Source organism: Empidonax traillii, unplaced genomic scaffold, assembly GCF_003031625.1.
Source record: "Empidonax traillii isolate 1590-97213 ecotype Southwest subspecies unplaced genomic scaffold, ASM303162v1 scaffold374:size1477467, whole genome shotgun sequence".
Lineage (NCBI taxonomy): Eukaryota > Metazoa > Chordata > Aves > Passeriformes > Tyrannidae > Empidonax > Empidonax traillii.
The window spans coordinates 113,250-135,828 of record NW_020955567.1 but is presented as its reverse complement, the minus strand read 5'-3'; the positions used below and the strand labels follow the sequence as shown (position 1 = coordinate 135,828).

Genomic DNA, 22,579 nt, shown 5'->3' with positions numbered 1-22,579 from the left:
GTCTAGTTGTTTGAGCAGATAAATGTCAGAAAGATGCCAGTGCTACTCCATGAGGCAGTCAGTGATAACAACTTTATCTCAGCAACAAAAGGCTTCAAAACCTCACAGCCAAAATCCGCCTTTCTGGCAGCCTGGAAAGGTCAGCTGGCGTCAAATCTTCACTGATCAGTGAGGCTCCTTTCTGGCTACTACAGCACTCAGCTCAACTTCAGGGCCTGGCTTTACACGTCAGTTTTTGAAGAGTCTTTCAGTGTGAATATTACAGAAAAGCACTTGTCACAGCTGAGAGCATGGCCTTTTGAAAGGATTCAGGGAGCTAGACTGAAATGGTCCATTATAGCAGCATTCCCACAGGCTAATGTATACTCAAGGACATTAGTCTCCCCAGTTTTTCTGTGTGGTCATTGCAGAGAGAAAGGCTTTCTGAAGCTCTAAACTGTCCTCTAGAGGAACATATTTCTTTTCAATCTAAGCAGATGGTAGCAGGCTACATTCTGGGAGCTCGTGTGTGAAAATGCAATAGTCACAGCAACTAATATCATCATCTATTTGCAAACACAGACATTTTATATTGATAAATACCTACCTGTGAAAGTATTTTCTCTCTGAAGTACAATGCATGCTTACTGTACTTCATAAAAACACTCAAAAAGCATCCACGATGTGGAAAGAGCCTATATAATATGGGTTACTATGATGCTTCCTGTCTCAATAAATCAAAACGTTTTGCAGATACTCATTAATTAAAATCCACAAAGATAGTAAAAAACCAGATTTTAAAGTTTACATTACCAAAATAAAATTAACACATTATTCCACAGCAGTTATCAGTAGTCATAAACACTAGCTTACAGCTTCCTAGACATGCATTAAACTTCTTTTTCAAGTCCTGTAAGTCTGGTCAAACTCTCTCATAAGCTCTGGGAAAGAGAAGCATTCCTTATCAAAAAGGCTAAACCTACTTTGCTCTATATGAGTGTATTGGAATACCTGAAGTGTGGTATCCATCCATTGTGTTGACAGCATGCAGCTGGTCTAGAAGTGCTGTTTTTATTGACCTCCAAGTTCCCACACCCGCTGTTTAGGAAACCATAAACAGCAGCCCTCATCTTTTATACTTCGTCTCCAGAGACGTTGTCCTGTTTCCCCCTGTGTTACTGTGTCAGTTCTCCTCCCACTACACCGGTGAAATATTAATTGACAGAAGCAAACATACCCTGATACAATGTCACAGCCTTCAGCAAATACATATTTAAAGAATAAAATGTTACATTCTCTCTTTAGGGCACAATTAAGTAGTTACTTGATTTTCTGCAGAGGAAAAATAAAAATCCTAAACGCTCCTACTTCAGTGACAATATTTCAGCATCTTACAAGTGATGACTTCCAGATAGTAAGAGAATCTACCCAAAACCACAAAAACTTCAAGAAATTCCCAGTCACTAGTCACTAGTCCTTCTGCCACCCAGTCCAACTATTCACTGTCTCTTAGGGAAATCACAGATTAATATTACTGTAGTCTACCTACTGTGTGCTCATGACATGATGACAATTAAAGATAATCAGAAAGTACTTTTCTGTCCATGGTAAAGTCTTCTCATTTTTGGGATGAATGATCTATATTTGCATTATTGAGACAACAGTTCTCTATGCAGGAGGAAATTACTAAAACAGTATGGAAATTTAATATATTTTCAAAAGCCTGAGCCCCTGAGAAGATTTTGGGTTCTGCTTTTGTTTTTCATTTTTAACTTTTGACTCCTGTACATTATTTTATCAACTTTAAGTCAAAGAGTAGTATCTTTCTCCTGGAAAAAAATTCCTTCTACAATAAATTGCATCCTATGCTCTCCATAAGAGAAGCCCATACTTCCAGGCAGAAAGAAAACAGCACTGCCTCTGAGCCCCAGACCTTGCTCTGCCTTTTGAACACAGTTTTGATAAGAAAAAGGACCCCCTTTACACATCACTATGAAATGCATGCTGCATGATACAGCAGGTGACATATCAGCACAGATAATGAAAGCGTGCGTAGTCCTTAATTCCTTGTACAATGATGAGCACAAATTTTGGAAGTTATACTTTACTGAGCAGGAGAGCTGCAGGCAATATCCCCATAACTCAGAGCTATTACCAGAGTCTGTGGTATTTGGTATAGGCCTAATCGATACCATGGCATATACTCGATGGGGAGATATTTACTTGCATTTTTGAAGGATCGGCAAATGGCAGAATAATGACAGGATAGCTTTATAACAGTAGCAACAATAATAACAGCGTGCCTAAATTTGTTTTTAAAATGTGAAGTGATATACAGGACAGCACACTCAACAAATCGGCTTATCTCTACAGAACATATGGATCACAGAGAGCATTCACTGCAACATGACCATTTTGCTTAAACTATGTGCAGTGATTATCCGTGTTTGAAAATCAAAGGGGAGGGAATACACATGCATTGACAAATAGAGGAACTATCTTTTTACTGTATGAACAAAAAGGGAAGGAGAAGAGATAAAAGAAAGTTTTCTCATCCCCAAATTACAAAACAGCTGATAGGGTTGCAACAACAAATGTCATTCACTTGCACTCATAAAAGTAATTTAAAAATTAGGATTTGAAATTATTTCAGGCAATAGCTAAAATAGATTAACTTTTGCTTTAAAAAGAAGGTCAGAGAAGCAAATATACCCTCTGCTCTTTTGCAAAACATGTCCTTCAGCAGGATCCAGCCTTGATTGACATATCTGAGTGCTAGTAGCAGCAGTAATACCATACCAACCACTGTTCTCTCCTTGGCTTAAAACAGAAGGAATCTAAGTTCTGATACTAAAACCAAGGTGAAAAGCTTTGTTTCCTATCCACTGATGCTCAGGCAATGGTGAATTGCCTGGAGAAAGGCACAAGATTTTATTTTTAATAAATACTCTCATGAAAAATATAACAAATCCAATGGTTTTCAGTGATTCTGATGTCAGGTAAAAAGAGCAAAGAGGACAAAAGTCAGATGTAACCCAGTCTGAGGCTCTATCTAGTGCTATAAACCTTTCTACTCCAAAAGCAAAAGGTTAATTGAGCTGCTCCAGGCAACAGCAGTGCTTATCACAGCTAATTTATACTGTGGTCTATTACTGCCAACATCACCTCAGCTACCAGGGAAAGTGCTAGAAGTCGTTTCATTTCCGTGAAAGGACATTTTGTTTTATTCAAAGGGCAGCGTTTGCATTTGCTGAGGCTCTGTGCTTTGCAGCCAGAGCACATACCAGAGCCTCCACATCCTCTGGAGAGGCTGCCTAAAGTTTGTTTGGATTTGGTGAGCATTTTGGTTTTAGGGCCATTAACCCTTGAGGATAGAAATTGGCAGTTTACCATATTAGTCAGCTCTCAAGTAAACATGTTCACTGCCCCTCCACCACACATCCCCTCTCCTGACATCTCTATTAGGCATATATGCTCTGATAGCAGCCTATTATGTTCCATGCATAGTTCAAAAGTGCAAATAAAAGCACTGAATTTAAAATGGGATCTGTGGTAAGGCCTAAATGAGGATTTCAATTGAGTTAGTTGATTGTGCTAATCTGATTAAAGAAAACATCTTCCCAATTTTCTAGGAAAGGTCTGCATAATGCAATTTGGCTCTAGCTTGCCAAGGAAATACTTACAGTTGATCCAGGACAGTCACGGGAAATATTCATGTAGACTGGACAGCCTATCTTTATACCAGAGTTACTTTATGCTAACAGAACTGTTTCACATCTGTGAAGTTTCTAAATCAATTTAGCTAGATTGGTGCCAAAAGCTGCATGAATAGTTTTTCTCATTTAAAAAAAAAAAAATTAAAATATATAATTTTGAATTATTCAAATGAGACAGAAAATATCAGTTAAATTAAAACAACCCACAGGTCTATGGCTGAATAATCTCGAAGAAAACACTTTAATCCACAACTAACTTTTCCTCATATCTCAGTGATGTCAAAAACTGATTATATCATTCTTGACTCTCCTCTCCTTTCCTACTAAATGTAGACTTCATTAGGAGAAATAAATGAGAAAATATTATTCCAGTTAATTAAGTTATTCTGAAAAGGAAAGGAATATAAATTCATACACGGAAAAAAATCTACTTAACAAAATAAGAGCATAAACTAGCAATTCACAAGAAAAACACTTTCTCCACTGCATCTGTTCAATTCTTTAATATTAATATTTGAGATTTCTGTAGGTAAGGAAGAGAAGTATGGTCCTTTTATCTGTGATTTGACCTCTTCAGCAAGTTTGGGATCTCTCTTGTTCAGATACAAATACTAATACTCTTACGCTTTGATTTTTGTGTGGATCGCTTTTATAGCTTTATTGCTGTCAGAACCCTGTTAACATCCAGACTCTACAAAATACCCATGAAATCTGTATTTAGGTGTTACGTGTTTGTTTTTTTTTTTTTATTTTTTGTCATGTACCCCCTGAAGACAAGAGCTGAGATATTAGCCTTTGGCTCAAGATATTTCTTGCCCTTATTCCCCTCAACCTCAAACTTCTACTTTTATTCACATCTGAACCCTACTGGGTAAATAGAAAAAAAAGGAACAGAGGGAAAAATCCTTAAATATGCATTCTCTTTCTCTACATATTTAATGATCAAAGTACTGTTTACCAAAGAAGCAAAAAGAAAGTCAGTAAAATCTAAATTGCTCAATCTGTAAATGAAACATGTATCCTGTCTTCTCAAAAGCTACTACTTACCAATGCCAGCTCTAATTTAGAAGTATTTGTTTTAATTAATCAATTTAAATAATCCCTTACAGCAACTTTGCAGTACATTCAGAAATCGTCTTCGGAAAGCCGGTTTTTTACAAAGTGCGCATGGAAGGAAGAGGTCCCAGCACTTGCCATGGCCAAATGGTGATGACTCAGGCTTGCAGAAGAGAATGGAAATGTGTGCTGAGTGAGACAGCCAGCGCCTGTAGCCCACAGGGATGTGGAAAGGGGACTGTCACAGATGCATTACTTTAGGGATGACCACAATTGTATGATTTGGCCCCTAATGGCTGGTTTATTCTCAACCAGTTCAGAGACATGAGAGGTTATTAGGAAGAAGCTGCACACAAGGTATAAAAGCACTCTGAAGGAGACTGATTTATCCTAGTAGGAGGAAATCATCTTGTGCAAACCTAAATTTAAGTTTATGGTTTAATCACAACTTGGCTCTGTGGTTTTGCTTGTTCAGAAGAACGAGCTATATAATCTCTTAGTTCTTTGACACCACCAAGAATTAGCAGTCCTCAGACATCTGTTTTTTTGAAGAACTGATGCTAAGGAAATAGATACATTATTACCTGGAGCACCATTTGCCCAACAAGCAGGTGTTAAACACCTTGGCTTAAAGGACGTGGTGCTGGCTGTCAGAACCAACTGCAGTATCGATATCAGGAAAGAACTTCAGTTCACCCTTGGCTTCCAGCTCGGATGGCAGTTGTTCAGTGGGGCAGTCAGACACGGGATCTGTTCATTGTGAGGTGGTCATGGTCAGACACTTGGCCTTATCAAGGTCAGAAGAGATGACCAGCAAGCAACCTACCCTCTCTCCTGCCACTACAGGTGGGGAACAGGGGAATAATATGGTTGCACAGCTGCTGTTGCTCCCCTCAGGACTGGCCTAAGAGGTTTCATACTGGCCTCACATGACTCCTCCACAAAAGCTGATGCCTTGCAGGCATGTGAGGTACTGGAAACACAAAGAGGCAAGGACATGATCTCCCAGAGCTGTCTGCAGCCATTACCCTTATTTTTTATTCCAGCTGGAACCGATGCAACAGTCCCTTGAGTAAGAGAAAAGTTGCTCACTACTGTTACAGTGGTGGAGGACATATATTCATAGGAGCTCCCCAAAAAGATGCAGGTTAAGCTATAGCTTAGAGCTCTGCCTATGACCTGTGAGGCATGGTCTCAGGCATGGGAAAGAAGACAAGGGAGAGCAAAACTACCTGGGGTTATTGGAGCAGCATGAGGAATATCTCACTCCAGGCATCTTGCAGAGGCAGCGAGTGACCCCATGGACAGCCAGACTTCTTTTCCAATAGCTTGGTACTTCTGCCTTACTGCAAACCCTTTTTAAGAGCATGTCTGGATTGGTACCAGAGCACTAAACATCTCACAGAACTGAGCTCTCTCTGCATTAAAAAAATCATTCAGCTTTTTTGTAGTTGATGGAAACAACAATGAGAAATCCAGGACACAGGCTATCAGATAAGACAAATCCCCACACTTTTGCTACAGGGCAGCAACCCTGTGGAAAAAAGGCTGAAAGATCTCTGTCCTTTTTTTTTATTTAGGACTACAATATATACATTTAAAATGCTCAGTGAACAACCACGAAGTTCACCTGCTCAGCTGTAGTTGCAAAGGAGAGGACACACTGATAACAACCTGTTTTCTTTTTCAGCCTAATTTGGAACTGACCATCAGTGCTCTTGTGTAAACATCAAAATCTGGGTCAATTAACCTCATGTATGACAACAGATAATAACATCTGCCCAGTGCTGTAACTGATCTGTACCACTTTCCACAGAGTATTTGCGTCTCATTTCCCACTCTGCCTCACCACCATTTCAGTCCTTTGGCCCTGGGCCCCCGATCATCTCCTTGTACAACACAGAGGACACTCATCCATTACATATGTGGTATGACAACAGATTGTGTAGCTTGGTTAAATCTTTTCTAAAAAATAATTCTTTGAGAGGAAGACAATGCCAAATCTTTGCCTCACTGACAGATGACCCAACCCTATAACTGATTTTAGCAAAGACAATCACTGATCTTTCACCATACCTTATATATAAAAATACGGATTTTGGCTTACTGCATACACACAGACAAAAGAGGGAAAGAACTTTATGAAAGGACAATAACCTGCTTGATATCAGAAGCTATTTTTAAATTTACACAATAAAAGATACAAACTCCTGGTCATCTTCCTCTCCTAAATATTTAATATTCTCTGCCTCGAAAAACAATTTAGATTTTCCATTTCCCTGAATATCTCCATTAAAATCTCCAGCAGTTTGCTAATTCCACATACCTTGTACACAACACAGAGATTCTGTTTCCTGAGCTAATCTGTTTGTCAGATAGCTTGTTTTCAAACAATTAGCTACATCAGGATTTCTCTGAGGTAAATCAGTTGCTAATAGCTTTGGATCAGCCTGATATGAGCTTCAGCATGATAACACACTTCTCAAAAGAAATCACAAAAAATGGCCAGTAGCTGTTACAGTAAGCTTCTCAAAAATAAATTACAGTTGCCATACCATGTAGCCCTTTGATTAGCATTTTGTTCATCCTTTACCATATCAGTATATTCTCCCAAAATAGAACGAGACAGACATGCTCCATTTACTTGTCTTTGGTAAGTTGTAATTCCTTGAAAAACCTCTTTGAAGTTGCTGCTTATCAATGTGGGGAAGACTGGCAAAGTCTGGCCCAGTCTCAATGTAAGCAAGCTTAAATAAAGAAAAAGGCAAATAAAACAGAAAAAGAAAAAGCAAATAAAACCATATGCTTATTACAATAACAGAACACTTCATGCAACCTATATTGCATAACCAGTCCAGGTCAGTCTTACACGATTTATAAACTTTGACCATGCTACTTTTGGACAAGGAAAAAAAGCAGTACTTATGAGACAAGTGCCAAGTCTAAGCAAAAGCTGTCTTTTCTGAATCTACAGTGTAAAGTCTTCTATACTTTCCATGAGTTTGTCCAAATACTGTATTTCCTCTTTTAAGAAAAAAATTTTAGAAGCAAATTTAGTAAGGCTGCAGGAACCACATGCCAGTGAAAAAAATAATTGAAATATTTCCCCTATTTCATGAAGTGATCCCTGAAGAGAAGCCACCCACCTCTAAAATGAAGAGGGAGCCATGGCAATGGTGGTAGATTTGTTCACCACACGTGAACCAAGCATACAGTATGCACTGGAGGTTAAGAAAATTGGTTAGAATCAATCCAGTTATCACAGCTCTGACAATCACGACTGACAATTTTAATTCTTTGATTAAGGCAACTGCAAAGGTAGTGTGTTAACTCTTACATGTTTTCATTTTGTGAAATATTTATAAACTAATACAAGCACTTGACTTCTCACAAGTAATCTCATGACTAAGTTTTGAATAAAATTATTACAATGCCCCTCATTTAATGTTTTCAAGCAATTACTTGCAACTACATTATCAGTTGAAGGCCATTAACATTTACCCACTGCTGCTAGCCATCCTGGTGACAAATTTAATTATTTTGTGATGATCAGTCCAAGAAAAGTTATGACTTATTCCCCCTAGTGATTTTACGTAAAAGTTTTATGAGCCCATGAAAGGAATTGCAGGAAGTCTGGACATTTTTCTCAGTAGCCATATGAATTTGCTTCTGTGCTCACTGCAGAAGAGCTGATTTATCAGTACGACCAAGAGTGTTGCATGGGGGGCAGCATGTGCCTCTGAAGGTCAGCTATATGCACTGAAAGCATCTTTAAATACACACAGAAAATTTCTGTGTATGGATCAGAAGGTAAAACTAAGGCTATGCTTACACTGAAGACAATCACATTAATACCACGCTGTTTGCTTTTCCCAAACAAGGTATCACTATTGCATGGCCCTGCACTCACAGAGAGGAGACGCAGTTCAAGGATTAACAATATATAATTTTTTTAAAACATTTTATCTCTTTTTATTTGTTTTTCCTGATGGTTGCTACAAGCAAAGGAGGTATTCAAAAATGTAACTGCACAACACAAACACAGGCAGCAAACTAAGTTGGTGGCATGAAAGGTGTATCTGAGAACACAGAGTTGACAGAATCAGAGTCGGATTTTGTTCGAGTAGTTTTTAAGATACTCTCAGTAATGATGCTGTCATTAGGAAACAGTTTTACTTTCCCATTCTGACTGTGCTTTGGTTCATGCACAGGTTCCAGAAAAGCCACTCGTTTACCAGTGCTAGCCTTCTTCTCGTCTGCTGGCATTGTAGAATTCAGCTCTTGCGGCACTGCAGAATTCAGTATAGAAGAGTGGGCACTGCCTTGGTTCAGCTTCCTCTTCTTTTTTTTGGCCTTACATTGACATGGGCAGGGGGTCAGATAGAGATACAGCAATACTAAAATAATACTGGCCACACAGGCAGCAAGGGTGGTAAAAGCTGTATTAAATGCTTCATGAGCATGGGACCTGTTCATTGTGAAATTGCTAACATTTATTCTAACCTCTATGGTTTCATTTAATAATCTTTTCTTATTTATTGCAATGCAGGAATACAGCCCTGAGTTCTCTAGCTGGGCATCTGTTATCTCCAGGCTGCCATTAGGAAACACCTTAAAGTTATTGGTCTCCCTGTCTGGCTCCAGCAATCTATTGTCTGGACTAACCCAAACAAAGTGTGTGCCCACATCACTGATTCTGCTGTCACAGTGTACAATCAGCCTGTCACCAACTTGGGCATCGTGAATAAACCCAAAGGCTTGGAAAGAGCTGTTGACAGTGCTTTCAGAGCAATTCAGAAAGTTGTCGAGCAGTAAAGGCAGTTTATTGTGACCTTTTGGGTCTGATTGCAACAAACAGCTGTACTCATTTTTGAAGTCCACCACTGAGCTGAACTGCCTTTGATACCAGAAGATTAGCATGGAGTACAGGAGGCAGTCACAATAAAATGGGTTGCCATGAAGATAAATTCCACTAAGTTGTTTAGCTGGCACTGAACTCAAGCGCTGAATAGGCATTAACCGGATGCGATTAAAGGAAACGTCCAGCAACGCCAGGTCTGTCAGTTTATGTTTTCCAACATATAAGTCCAGTGGGAAATTTGAGAGCAAGTTGTAGCTTAAGTATAGTTTCTGTAAATTGTACAATCCTCCAAACGCTAAAGAGTCAATCTGCGTTATCTGATTGTTGTACAGCAGGAGAACCTCCAGTGCCTTTAGCTCCTGAAACACAGGGCTGCCCAGTGTCTTCAGGCTGTTGGACGACAAGTCTAGGTACTTCAGATTTGGAGTTGTAGAAAAGCTTCCAGTGATAATGCTGCTAATGCTATTATGATCGACTATTAAAGTGTTCAGTTTCTCAAATAACACTGGGACCCATTCAGGCTCCAAGAGCCCAATTTTGTTATAACTCAGATCCAGCCTTTTCATACATTTATAAAGATTTCCTGGCACTCGACTGAGGTTCTTATTGGTGCAGCTTATGATATCACTGGCACAGATGCAGGCTGTCGGACACATCCCTGGGGTACTGCCACAAATGCTCACTGTGAAGACCAAGAGGCATGTGAGTCCTTTGCAGTTCACTTTAAAAACTCCAAGTCGAGTAGGAATCCTCCTCCTGTTTAAAGACATTGTCACTGTCTCTTAGCTCTCTCCCAGTGCTCCTTGCCACAGATTATTTGTGCACTTAGTTTTGCACCAGCTGCTGTCAAAAGAGGGATACAGAGGTACAGCATGTTAACATTTACCATTCATACCCTGACTGATTATCTTACGCGTGCTTTTTGAAAAATACAGGGAATTAATCCTTAATGTTTCACATAGTTAATTGTAAAATATAATTCTTAGGTAATGTAAGCGTAACATTGGCTTTATAAAAACATGAAATTCTACATTCATGTGTAAAAATATACATTATAGATGCAGTATTTTTTGTCTTCAAAAAGAATGCTACCATTCTTCAGTCTAGGACCAGGTAATGCAATTCCTGACAGTTCATTTAAAAAAAAAAAAATCAGAAATATTCCTCTGTGGAACATAACTTGGTAATAGTATTCACTACCTGTTTCCAAACCAGCACAGATAGAAAATTCCCAGCATAGGAAAGAAAAAGCCTTGTCCAAAAATGTTATTTTCTTGTCTAGTAGGAAGCAGTTATAATGTGTTTCTTTATGATCAGAAAATGTCACACATTTTCAAGAAAAGAATTTTCTCAGACTTCCTAGCTTTAAATGTCATATGAATTTTTTTTTTTTTAATTCAGTAACTTACAGTTAATGTATCAGCCTATTTATAAAGTTATTAAAGATGTTTAATAAGAATATTTTGTATTCTACATTTTTCTATTTGGCTACTTCTACCTTTGTCAATAAGTGTTGAGGAAGAATTTTTCTATGCCTGGTGCATACTTCAGGCACACGTTTTGGGAACTTTCAGTAAGAATGAGTCAGCTGTTTCTCAAAACTTAGTAAAAGAAAAAAAATATTTTGCTTATATGTAAATAGTAAGAAAAACCCCAACCATACTCTTTTCTGAGACTATTTTAGAGTCACTGTGGTTTGAAGTAGGGACATAACATTTGGCACAATAGTGACTCTGTGCTAAGGGTCATGCTTTTTGCCATCTTCTAAGAAAATGTACACATACCTAGCAGAGCAATGTTCTCTCTTACTCTCCCTGGATACCTGTCAGCAAATTCACAGGTAAGTTCATCTGCATTGATTATCATCACCCCTTCAGAGCTCAGACATGGTATTTAGCTCCCACATACCCTCATACTCCAATCATTTCTCCAATCTCACCCACCTGTTGGAGCAGTATCTGAGCAGGATGAACTCTGTAATGTCTGCTCTGAGCTGCTGATAGTAGCTGTGGCCAGGAGCTGGGAGGCTTCCTGTGAACAGTGGGAGGAGGAGAAAAAAAGAATCCTCAGATGGAAAGAAGTAGAATAAAAAGAGACACTGTGTTCTCTGATGATGCAGGATGGATGAAGAAAAGATGAGTCTTGAGGACAAAGACATTAAAATCAAGACCTAAATGGTGGAGGGTAGCAGGGCAGAGAGAGTCAAAGAAAGAGAGAGAGAAAAGAAGAGATACGTAGGGAAGGAAGTGTAAAACCAGGGGAGGTGGATGCTAATGGAGCATCGTCACTGTTACTAATGCAGCAACTGAGGAGGAGATAGTTTTAAGGATGCAGAAGTCAGTCAAAGCATATGAGACTGGAAAAGCAGATGAGGAGGGTGTAAAGAGGACTAAGCAAAAGAGAGGCAAGAGTTTCAGGTGAACCTTGGAACACATTTCTCCAGAGAATTTATATCTGCTACTTATGAACCTAAAATTACCTATGCAATTTATTAATATATGCAAAATGCAAACGTTTCCACTCCCCCTCAGCTCTTTATTTCCCTCACCTCTAACCCTCTGCCAATCTGGTAGGCTGCTCAGTAGCTGGCAGGCTACTCTTAAGTCAAGTGGTAGAAGATGTGCTATGAAACTAAAGAGCTGAACCTTCTAATGACCCATTAAAAGAAGAAATATAGAGGCAGCAGGATGGGAGAATTCACCTTTCGCAACAATTTATATACACACTGGCTTTAGATGTTTGCATTCCCAAAAAACCACCAAGAGACTGCCAAATCAAGTGTTCAAAAATTAAGGCATCAGAATTAAGGTTTCCTTGCCATTTTTTATTTTTATATACAGTCTTTGGTTACATGATTGCTAAATTTTCCTCCAAAACCTTTCCTCACACTATGCACAGGTTTTGAGGAAGAACAGGAAAAGAAGGGGTGATTACATCAGGAGCTCAGTAAATGCCTACATCTGAGAACTGAAGCACATCCTAGCCTCTGCCACAAAATTCCTGTGAGATCAGGCAAATTATGTAAACTGGTGACTGTTAGAAAATAATGAACACATTATAAGCACCAACTTGGAACTTAGAAAATAAGGAACGTCTGTGTGTTAAGTTTGGGAAGTACTGATCTGAAGAAATGCTAAAATGAGTCAGAATGCATCACTCTAGCTGGCACTTCTGACTGCAAAGGCCTCTCCTTGCTTCCCTGTCTATACAAGGGATATAGCAACATGATCTTACCTATAGAAATATTGGAAAAATAAACTAATTGGTTTAAATGAAAGCTTAATATCAAGATTCATAAACTCTTCTAGGCTTTTACAGCCTACTGAAGCTTCTAACTGCATGGGAAGTTAAGAACCCAGAGGAATATTTTTTCTAAACATGTCATTTAGTTAGTCTACTGTATGAAGCAAGGCATTTGAAAACCACATACCATAAAATCATGTGTGTGAAGACTGAATTATAAAGTATCTACAAAATGGGAGACGAGCTGCTGTTGCATAGGCTGCCTTCCCAATAACATTTGAATGCCTGATTCTGCAAGCTATGCAGCCTAATTTTTAATATAACTGCACTTGGAACAAGATGAACAGCACTTTCAAAAATCAGTTCCCATGTTGAATATAACTGCGGCCCTGGAGATACTTCAAATGGGACATCCTAGGTCAATGCTCAGGTTTGGAAGGGTTACCAAGTTTAAAACACTAGATAACCTTGCATGTTTGCTTCTGCCTACAACTATTCCAGAACTAATCTGCAATCAAATCCCATGGGCAGTGTGTAGTGTAAATCAACATAATACCTTTGAGTTCAAAGGAGCAAAAAAATCTTGCAAGGGCTGAAAACTGGGTTGTCCATTTTCAAAGCTTGTTGAAGTTGAAAAATGAAAACTGTTTCAGATAACTTGCCTTGCCTGGCAGGGAAAATCCAAATTATAGACACTCTAGACATACCATAGGACACACAAGGCTATTTAGAGAGTACACTGAAGAGCAGAAGCATTCCTTGCCATGCCCAACTCACAGTGCAGTGCCTACATTCCCAACAGTTTCCTGCCCTTTTGGAGGGTAGGACTGTTGAGTTGCAACTTGCTCTTCAACCTATGTTCCTCGAATCTTCTACCCAGGTTACCCAGGATGGTCTGCAAAGCCAACATGATCAATATAAATATTTATAACCTATGTGGTCATTTGAACTTACTTTGCATAAACATTTCTGGGTAGTAACGCGTATGTGTTAAGTGGAAAGGAAGCACAAAGCCAACAATTAGCCCTATATTAAAAAGTGGCATTCTTTTCACCCCAGTCACATTACTTCAGGTCTTAGAAAAGTCCTATTTTACAAATTTCAATATTGTATATTTTCTCAAGAGAGATATTACTATTGAATACTATCAGCTAACAGGTGCCAACAGACTCTGGCCAAGTACTTCACCACTATTTCTGAATAAGCTGGGTAAATAGTTTTTTAATTTATAGTAAAGTGAAGGGCACGGTTGGGAGTTTTGTTCTTGAATTCTTTTCAAAGAAATAATTTCTTTGTAGTGTTTAAGTGTGATATTATAAGTTCACTGCCAAAAACACAGTACTCTCTGAGATGAATCATCTGTGCAATAATGCACTTGCTTCTTAACTGTTCGAGAAGAAATGCAGGACATATCCTGCTATCATAGGGAATATCCTCGGTGATCAGAAACAAGCAATATGCACGTGAGATTTTTTTTTTTGTTTGGTTGGTTTGTTTTGGTTTTGTTTGGTTTTCTTTTGTTTGCTTTTGTTTTGTTTTGTGCGTGTGTTTCGCTCATTGGTTGGTTTGGTTTGGTTTGGTTTTGGGGGGGTTATTATTTTGTGGTTTTGTTTTTGTGGCTTTTTATTTTTATTTCTGGGTTGGTTTGGTTTTGTTGTGTTTGGTTCTTTTTAAACTACTGAGCAGCTAGAGCTGCTTATGGAAAAAGGGAACACCAGGCATCATACAGCTTCACCATCAGTTATCACTAGAAGATCTACTAATGTTCTAGACACTCATTTCCCTTTTCTCTGGGCTCTCTCTCCACTAATGCAACATTAATAATCTCTACACCAACTTTCTCATCTCCTGCAAGTACCTTCAGGCTCGTTGCTGTTTCTTCTAGGAGACCTGTATACCAAACTATCGATTCGAGACTTTGCTAAAAAAATCCTTATGTGGCCCATCTCTTAATTTAAGCAGTGAATTGGACTGGAGCACCTAAATCCTTTTGCAAATACTACCACCAGTCTTTTCATCATAAAAAAAAAATTGATTTGATAGATGTTAATCCTACTGTAAAGCATTTTCCTGGTCATGCAAATAGTCCCACATCTGGCTGGCACATTTTGCGCAGTGAAAATGCAAACATTTGCACACAACCCCACTGTACTACTGCAGGCATAGTAGTCTCTAGAGAGCTCAAACACTAGAAAATATTAAATATCTCAGTTCATCCTCCAGAAGGTTCACACCATTTCTACATCCCCTACCTCCTTCCCTTGCACCACATCTTCTACGACTGTCTTCTCTTGAGTCTTGCCCCAGTCTCATCAGCACACAAATCACTCATACATCTTTGCACCTCCTGATTTCCAATGTCTACATAGGTGCTGTCCCCCTATACCAGTCAACATATCAGATGAATCAGGGCTGTATTAGTTAAATATAATACATGAAAAGGAACAGTGGTGGCTCAGATGTTAATGTTTTCTCATAGCTCTATTATTTTTTTCTGGCATGACATTTGACAAAGCTTTCTTCATGAACTCAGAAGAAAAAGTGCCCTTTAGAATAGGGTTTTATTAACTTATAACAACAACATTATACAAGTATAATTACTCATGTTTTTAATCCTAATTTTGCAAATCCTGTTTAAGTGCATGACACAGCCATTAATTACAAACAGACTAGTGGCATCCTATGCAATTAATCTTTTTTAAAAAGTTACACTTATAAGGAAGGTCTGCATAAGATTCCATTCCGTGTGGGTGGGGATGCTGTCAGAGGAAATATTCCTGAGTGGCCACCTCACTTCAGTCTCCCGGTTCTACTCTGCTTTTATCACTCATGAGTGGAAAAGGAATTCTCTGCATCAAATCTTCCTGACAGCTGTGCTCAGCATTTCTGACTGAGTAGATCTGGATTACTCAACCATCGTAATCCATGAGATTTAGTGACATGACAGATTGGACAGCAAAGACTGTTGGTGAGCTACATCTGGGAGATGTCTTGATACACTGGACTAAATCCCTGAACTGGGCTAAATTGTGTTTGGTGCAGGAACTAACAGTGATGAAAAAATGGCTTTACATCATAATTGCAGCAAGCTGATCCTGAGGTCAGCCTGGCAAATGGAGTGGTCTCTCTGGCCAGCATCTGGCCAGACCTCAATTGTGTTGAGTTAGAGATTATTTTGTCCTAGTAACCTTAGCCGGATAAAACTATAATTTCTTTGAAGAGAGATTTTTTTGTTTACTTTTTTTTTTTTTAAACCCACGATAATTCACTTGGCTTAAAGAAAACTGAGACACAGATGAGCAACTGGGTGACGTACAACAGAGCCTCAGTCGGAATAATCAACAGTCTCTTTATGGCAGTACTAGCTACATAAAGTCAGCACTTATCCCTCTGAGGGAGTACAAGGGAAATAAATATGCATCAGTGATACAACAGATTCATCCTTTTTGTCATGTTATTTTGTAAATCAAGCTGCAACCAAGCTTAAACCTTGCAAACTACTTCAGTTGCTAAGGAGATCAGCAAATAATTAAGAAAAAACGCAATGATAAGCAGCAGTGCCTATTAGAGTATCGGTAACAGTCTCCAAGCAATGAATCTCCAGATCCTACGAAAGTTTAGTCGCCCAGCGTAGGATCCTCACCGCCTCCAAAATTTATCTGATGGTCTAAACTTCAGAGAAACCCCCTTGCCTATGATGTGGGGGGCTCCTGCCAGTCTCCCGACAAGGTCCGCCCGCTACAGCCCCCCGATTCCTACCGAGAGTCGGCAGAGGGCAAAGTTTCGGTGAGTCTGGCGGCCGGGCAGGCAAAGCCGGCATCGGACCGAGGGCACTCAGGAATTTCGAAGGGTCTCTGACTGACTTCCCTGGGCAGGCTCAGCCACTGACGCTCCGCTCCATGGCGCAGGTAGGGGCTCGGTCTCTCCCGCCCGCTGCCGGGCTGCGCTCGCCACCGGCTCCGGTGGCCTCTCTCAGCCCCGGCTCCTGCCTCTCTGTACCCTGTCCCACACCATATCCCGTCTACCGGGAGATGTCTGCTCCGCCACCCCGCCGGGCAGCGTTACCTGGAGCTCCCGGTGACCACTTCATGTCCGAGGAGCACGATGCCGGCCCCGCCGCCGCCTCCAGCCGCAGCCCCGCATGCTGCGCTCCGCTCGGCTCCGGGGGAATCTGGGGGCCCCAAGAGCACGGCAGCGGCTCGGCTGCGCTCCCCCGCGGGCGCAGGCAGCGCTGGCCCGCTGCCCTCGGGAACGGAGCTGAGGCCCGAAGCTCGGTACCGGCAGCGGGTGAGGAGGGAAGGCAGCAGACTCCCGGTCACAGTGGCGACGGGGGTTTTATCGCCTCCTGCCTCCGCCTTCCCGGTCTCCCCCGCCGCGCAGCGCCGGACCCTACGCCGCTTCAACCCGACGCGCTCCAGTGGGGTTTCCGCGGCAGCGGGACGGAGTCATCGGTGTCCCGGGGGAGGAGCGCACCCGCTGCCCCCGCTCCGCCCCTCGCCTCCCCGGGGGCTGCCCGCCGCTCCGCCCCGCTCCGCTCCCCTCCGACAGCGGCCCTCAGCCGCTCTGACCCCGCCGACGACGGGTGGGTTGCGCCGCTCGGGTGGGCTCAGCTCCTCCGGTGCACACCAGCCCCGAGACTAGCCTGCAGCTCCTCGGATCCTGGGCGGGGGGCAGGCAGCCTGGCTCTGCAGCCACCGGGGGAGCACCGTTTTCGGAGGAGGGGACGCTTGCAGAAGACGCGGCCCCCGTTAAAATACATCAAAACTCCCCGTAAGGGGCGTATAAATTTAAAAGGCATCGTTAGCTCTGGAAAACCGTCCTCCGGTTCATTAAATGATAAAAACCCACGGAGCCTATGTAGTAAGCTGAGCTTTGACGAAAGCAGAGGAGTCTATGAAATGATACAAGTGGTTATCTAAAATTGATTGCTCTATACCGGGATTCTCTTGACCATGGAATCTGTGCGAGAGCTGCTGGAAATGAGGAAGTGTGACCAGATCAGGAAGAGGCAAAGCTGCATCTGAAAGCCCATGAACACACTTCCCTCTTTTTCACACTGATTTTAGCCTCCAGCAGTGAAGTTTCTCACTACATTTCCACCACAATTTAGAGACTGAAACCCAGGCTAGTTGATTAAATAACAGAGATTGTGAATTTACTGTCATTCAAATACAGTTTATAGAACAGTTCTCGGCAAACGGGCTTGCTCATTAATGCTGCTACAAATCACACTTCCAAAAGCAAAGTGATTTTTAATATGAGGATTCATGGCTTCATATAAAGCTCAAGGGTTCCATCTTGTCCTAAAATTCAAGCTGCAGGCAAACTAAAATTCTTTAGTGTGGTACAAGGTATATGTTACGTATGATTCAATACAGATCTGGTGAGATATAGGTGATACTGCTATTGATTTCAAAGCCTTTTAAGCATTATCTTATCCTAAAAATGCAAGTTTTTAGTCATCATTCTTATTTTGTGCTGAATTTGTGCATTTCTGTGCAGTTGGACTATACAGCACTGAAGTAATTTTAATCTCCAGGTTATTGATTTAGCATTGATTTGTTTTCAGACTGTCCATAGGAATATTCATTTGTTTAAAGAAGCTTTTTGTCTTCATGTAGACTAAACCATTAAACTTTTGTGGTGACCTCGATGTTACCAATTATTGGGTGAAATTTAAGTTGGTCACATAGCCAATACAGTCTGACAAGGATGGTAGTCACTTTTTTAGTTTCTTTCCCCTACTATCAAGACTGAAATTGTTGAGCCTGCATTCTTCTTAAAGACCTTCTTATGGAATAAAAATTCCTTCTGTGGTAGCAAATATAGTAGCTGTCTATTTTCATTTTTGTACACACTTTCATTGAACTAAATTAGTTTTAAAATACTAACAATTTTAATTGCAGTTTGTTCAGACCTCAGTAAGTGTGGAGCACTTGTAGGTGCAAAGTAACAGTACTGCTTGTAGCTAAGTTATTTAGATTACAGTCACAAGAGCTGGACATAGTGACATTGCCTTGTGGAAGGTAGGATCCACATCAAAGGGAAGTCTAATACTTAAGGTAATAAGAATTTTGTTTTCCAATTCTATTTTTCTTGGTAATACTGACTGGGATTTGCTTTTTATGTTAGAGATCTCAGGGCCCAGATGCACAAGAAATTGATGGGAGTGGTGATGATCCTTACATGAGATGCTCAGCTTACAGAGAGAGGCCATCTGCCAATAGACTTTGCAGGGAAATCACAATCAAGAGGATGGTCTGAAAGGAATTCAGAACAACAGGAGTCTTGTAAGTCTGAAAACAGCTGGTTGTAAGCCCAGCAATTTTTTGTTCCCAGAAAAAGGTTTTGAGAGTTGACAGGTGCATGGCATGATGCAGTCTAATTCATTGTGCTATTTCACAACATAAAGGTGCTTTTGTCACTTGAAGATTGCTTTTTAAAATCTAGTTTGGATAAGAGCAATTAGTAATTAGTTTTCTTCTACCAAATAGTACTGATGTGAAAACAGTACCTATCCAAAATCTTTGTTGATCATACATGGACACAAGCTGTGTGAAGCTCACAGTGCATTAATTAGGATGTGAAACCTCTCTTTTGATAATCTGTACAAATGTAAGGTTTCTGGCATCACCAGTAGAGATTTTTATTACAGAGAATTGCTGATAGCTGTCTGCTTCTTCCAAAACCATCAGGATCCTGCCTGTGTTTCCCTGCCCCTCTACCAAACTATCTATTAGAGTGAAAGCTTTTCAGTTCTTGTTTTCACATCCTGTGCAGTGCCAGACAGACTGATAGGGCTTGATAAGGTCTTTTAATAACAATATTTCCCACGTGATCTTGAAAGCCCCCACAAATACAGAAATGCCTCTAGTATCTTCAAAATTAAATCTATTTAGTAAAATGGAAATTTTATTGCAGTTGTGTGATTAAATTGATTATTAAAAGACTTTTTTCAAAAGCTATTTGTCTACAGGAATTTATAATACCTTCATGAGCATGTAGTGTAACTACTGCCCTGGGGACTAATTAGGAGGGGGGTACTGGAAGAGAAAAATATCTTGTGCCTCTCCTCTTATGCTCTGTTTCTGGCAAGGGCATGATTTTCCTGCCATAGTGCTCATGCAGGAGGCAGGACTTCCAGGTTCCAGTTTAAAGTCTGGCTATATACATTATAGCCATTAGATAGCACACAGTAAAAAGGGTCAGAGTCATCTTCCTTTCTGTGACTCCTGTCTCTCCATCCTGAATTAATTCTGGTTCAGTGTAAGTCCGGTCTGGGCATTAGGGTATTTCAGTGAGCTGGGAGAAAGGGACTGCTGTCCCTCTGCATTTCACTCACAAGATCCACTCTATTGACAAGCAGCAAATCAAGGAGAACATCTTTCCAAGTCCACTCCCTTAGGACCTGTTCCAGAAAGCTGCCATTCAGTTTTTCAGGAATCTTCTGGCCCAGGTTGTACCAGCCGTGTGATGCTCCCAGTTAATTTCTGGCAAATTGAAACCCCCCATAAGGACAAGGGCAGTTGACTTGGAAGTGTCTCTTAGTTCCTCAAAGAATAATTTGTTGGGGCTATCATCCTGGCTTGGGAGGTCTATAGCAGACTCCCACAATGACATCCACATTATTTGTTTGCCCCTTGATTCTTACCCAGAGGCTCTCAACGGTGCCAGTGCCAGCTGCGAGCTCCGTAAATTCTAACCCTTCTATTACATACAGCACCACCCCTCTCCCTCTTCTGCCTTTCCTATCCCTCCTGAAGAGCCTCTAAATGTCCAGCAGGGCACTCCAGTCACAGGATTCATCTCACCAGGTTTAACTTACAACAGTTACGTCAAATTTCTGGGACTGGGCCAAAGCTTGAAGCTCCTCTTTTGTTCCTCACGCTATGTGCATTAGTGTAGAAACATTTCAGGTGTGGTACATTGTAGCCAACACCTCCTGAGGCAGATTGAGCATTTTCTCAAGTTTTGGCACCCCATCCCATCACTCATCACTGATGAGCCTGGTTTTGTTCCTTTCCCTCTTCCAAGCTAGTGTAGAGCTCTGTCAACAAGCCCCACCAGAGCCTGTGATAGAACTCTTTTTCCCTCTGAGATAGGTGTATCCTGTCAGGTGTCAGTAGACCAGGTGTCGAATAGATCATCCCATGGTCAAAAACCCCAAAATTTTTCTGAGTACACAAACTTCAGAGCCACTCATTGCCCTGATGGATCTGCCTATTCCTATCAATATTATTCCCCATTACTGGAAGAATCAAGGAAATCACTGCCTGTGCTCCTGATTGATCCCTTTACCAGTCATCCCAGGGCTCTGAAGTCTATTGGTTGACTTCAGACTTCTCTTTGTTACTTGTTCACTGCTAGTTTGAGCAACCAGTAGCAGATAGAAATCAGAGGGCCTTACTAGACTGGAGAGTTTTCCGGTAATGTCCCTTATCTGAGCCCCTGGGAGACAGCAGACTTCCCTGTGAGTTGAATCTGGTCTGCTATCAGGCCCTCTGCTCCCCTTAGTGGGGCATCTCCTATTACAACTAACCTCTTTTCCTGTTTACAGAGGAGGTCTTGGTGCAGGGTACAGCTGGTGTTGTTTCAGGAGGCCCCACTACCCCAGAAAGGCTTTCATCCACCTTGTCAGAGCCTGTAGTAGGAGGTACCAGTCCTACTTGTCGAATTCTGAGAAGGAACCTTACTCCTGGTACGTGCAGTTACTTCTCTTGCTTCCAACCTTCATCTTTAACAGACCCTTGACTAACTGTCCTTTGGCTAATCACCCTGCAGGGCTTTGAGTCCACCTGCTTCTCCACTGCAATGGAGATTCAAGACTCCCGAGAGTCCTGAGACTGTAGTGTCTCTGAAAATGATCTCTCTTTTGCTCATTTGCTCGAACATTACGAAGCCTGTTTACTTCTTCCTGTAGTTCCTTCACCTGGCGACACAGTTCTTCAACCACAGCACACCTTCTGCAAAATAAATGTTTGTCTGCCCCAGCCTCACAAAGGGCATCCTGGCAACCTGTGACCTGGAAAGCTGTGTCTACTATCAGCAGGTCTGTCTGTCTGGAGGCCTCTGACATGGCTGGTTCAGTGACTCCTGCAGCTACAGGGGATTGAGCTCTACAGTGTGTCAACAGCATAAGTGAGGAAGTGTAAACTAGTATGCTAATAAGACATGGACTGCAAGGGCGTCTTTGCTCTTCCTTATGAGATATTGAATCTGTTTTCTGCCTCCCGTATATTGGCCACTCCCGTATGGTCAGAGAGGATCCCTTCCTGCTTGTCCTGCCTGTGTGAACTGCCCTGCGAACTGCTGTGTCACACCCTCACTGAAGTACCACAACCCTGCTTGCCTGTTCCTATTCGCTGTGCTCTGGGTCGCTTGTGCTCCCTGCAAACATTTAAATGTCCCTGGGCCGCTCCTGGCACTGTTCCCTCCTTTAGCTGCCAAGGGCTGCTGGGTTGTGGGGCTGCTGCATGGGCTCCTGAACTCAGAAGCCCCGCTGTACAGCTGGATTGCACCCCCTGTACTTCCCTTTGCTTGCATCCACTTAAACCTCAAAGAGACATGGAGTATCATCTATCCACCAGTGCCATCTGTTCTCATTCTCTCAGAATTGCCACCAGCTGGTAAGTACTAATGAAAAGGGAGTAAGAATGGCTAACGTTAAGTTGACCTTTTCATTAGGAGTGCATATACTTCAGAATAAAAACTTTATACTACTTAT

General features: G+C 41.3%; 1 protein-coding gene across 2 annotated transcripts; it reads right to left on the bottom strand.

Annotated features, from left to right (window-relative positions):
• Window positions 1-8,698: 8,698 nt before the first annotated feature.
• Window positions 8,699-17,256, bottom strand: AMIGO2 (adhesion molecule with Ig like domain 2). Of its 2 annotated transcripts, XM_027892919.1 has the most exons (3): window positions 16,921-17,256; window positions 11,556-11,643; window positions 8,699-10,455 (listed from the first exon to the last, which is right to left on the bottom strand). In XM_027892919.1, the coding sequence occupies exon 3, from the start codon at window positions 10,380-10,382 to the stop codon at window positions 8,805-8,807; it is 1,578 nt and encodes a 525-aa protein (XP_027748720.1). In that variant the 5' UTR covers window positions 10,383-10,455; window positions 11,556-11,643; window positions 16,921-17,256; the 3' UTR covers window positions 8,699-8,804. The 2 variants fall into 2 exon arrangements, with proteins under 2 accessions (XP_027748720.1, XP_027748721.1); XM_027892920.1 differs by lacking the exon at window positions 11,556-11,643.
• Between the last annotated feature and the right edge of the window lie 5,323 nt (window positions 17,257-22,579).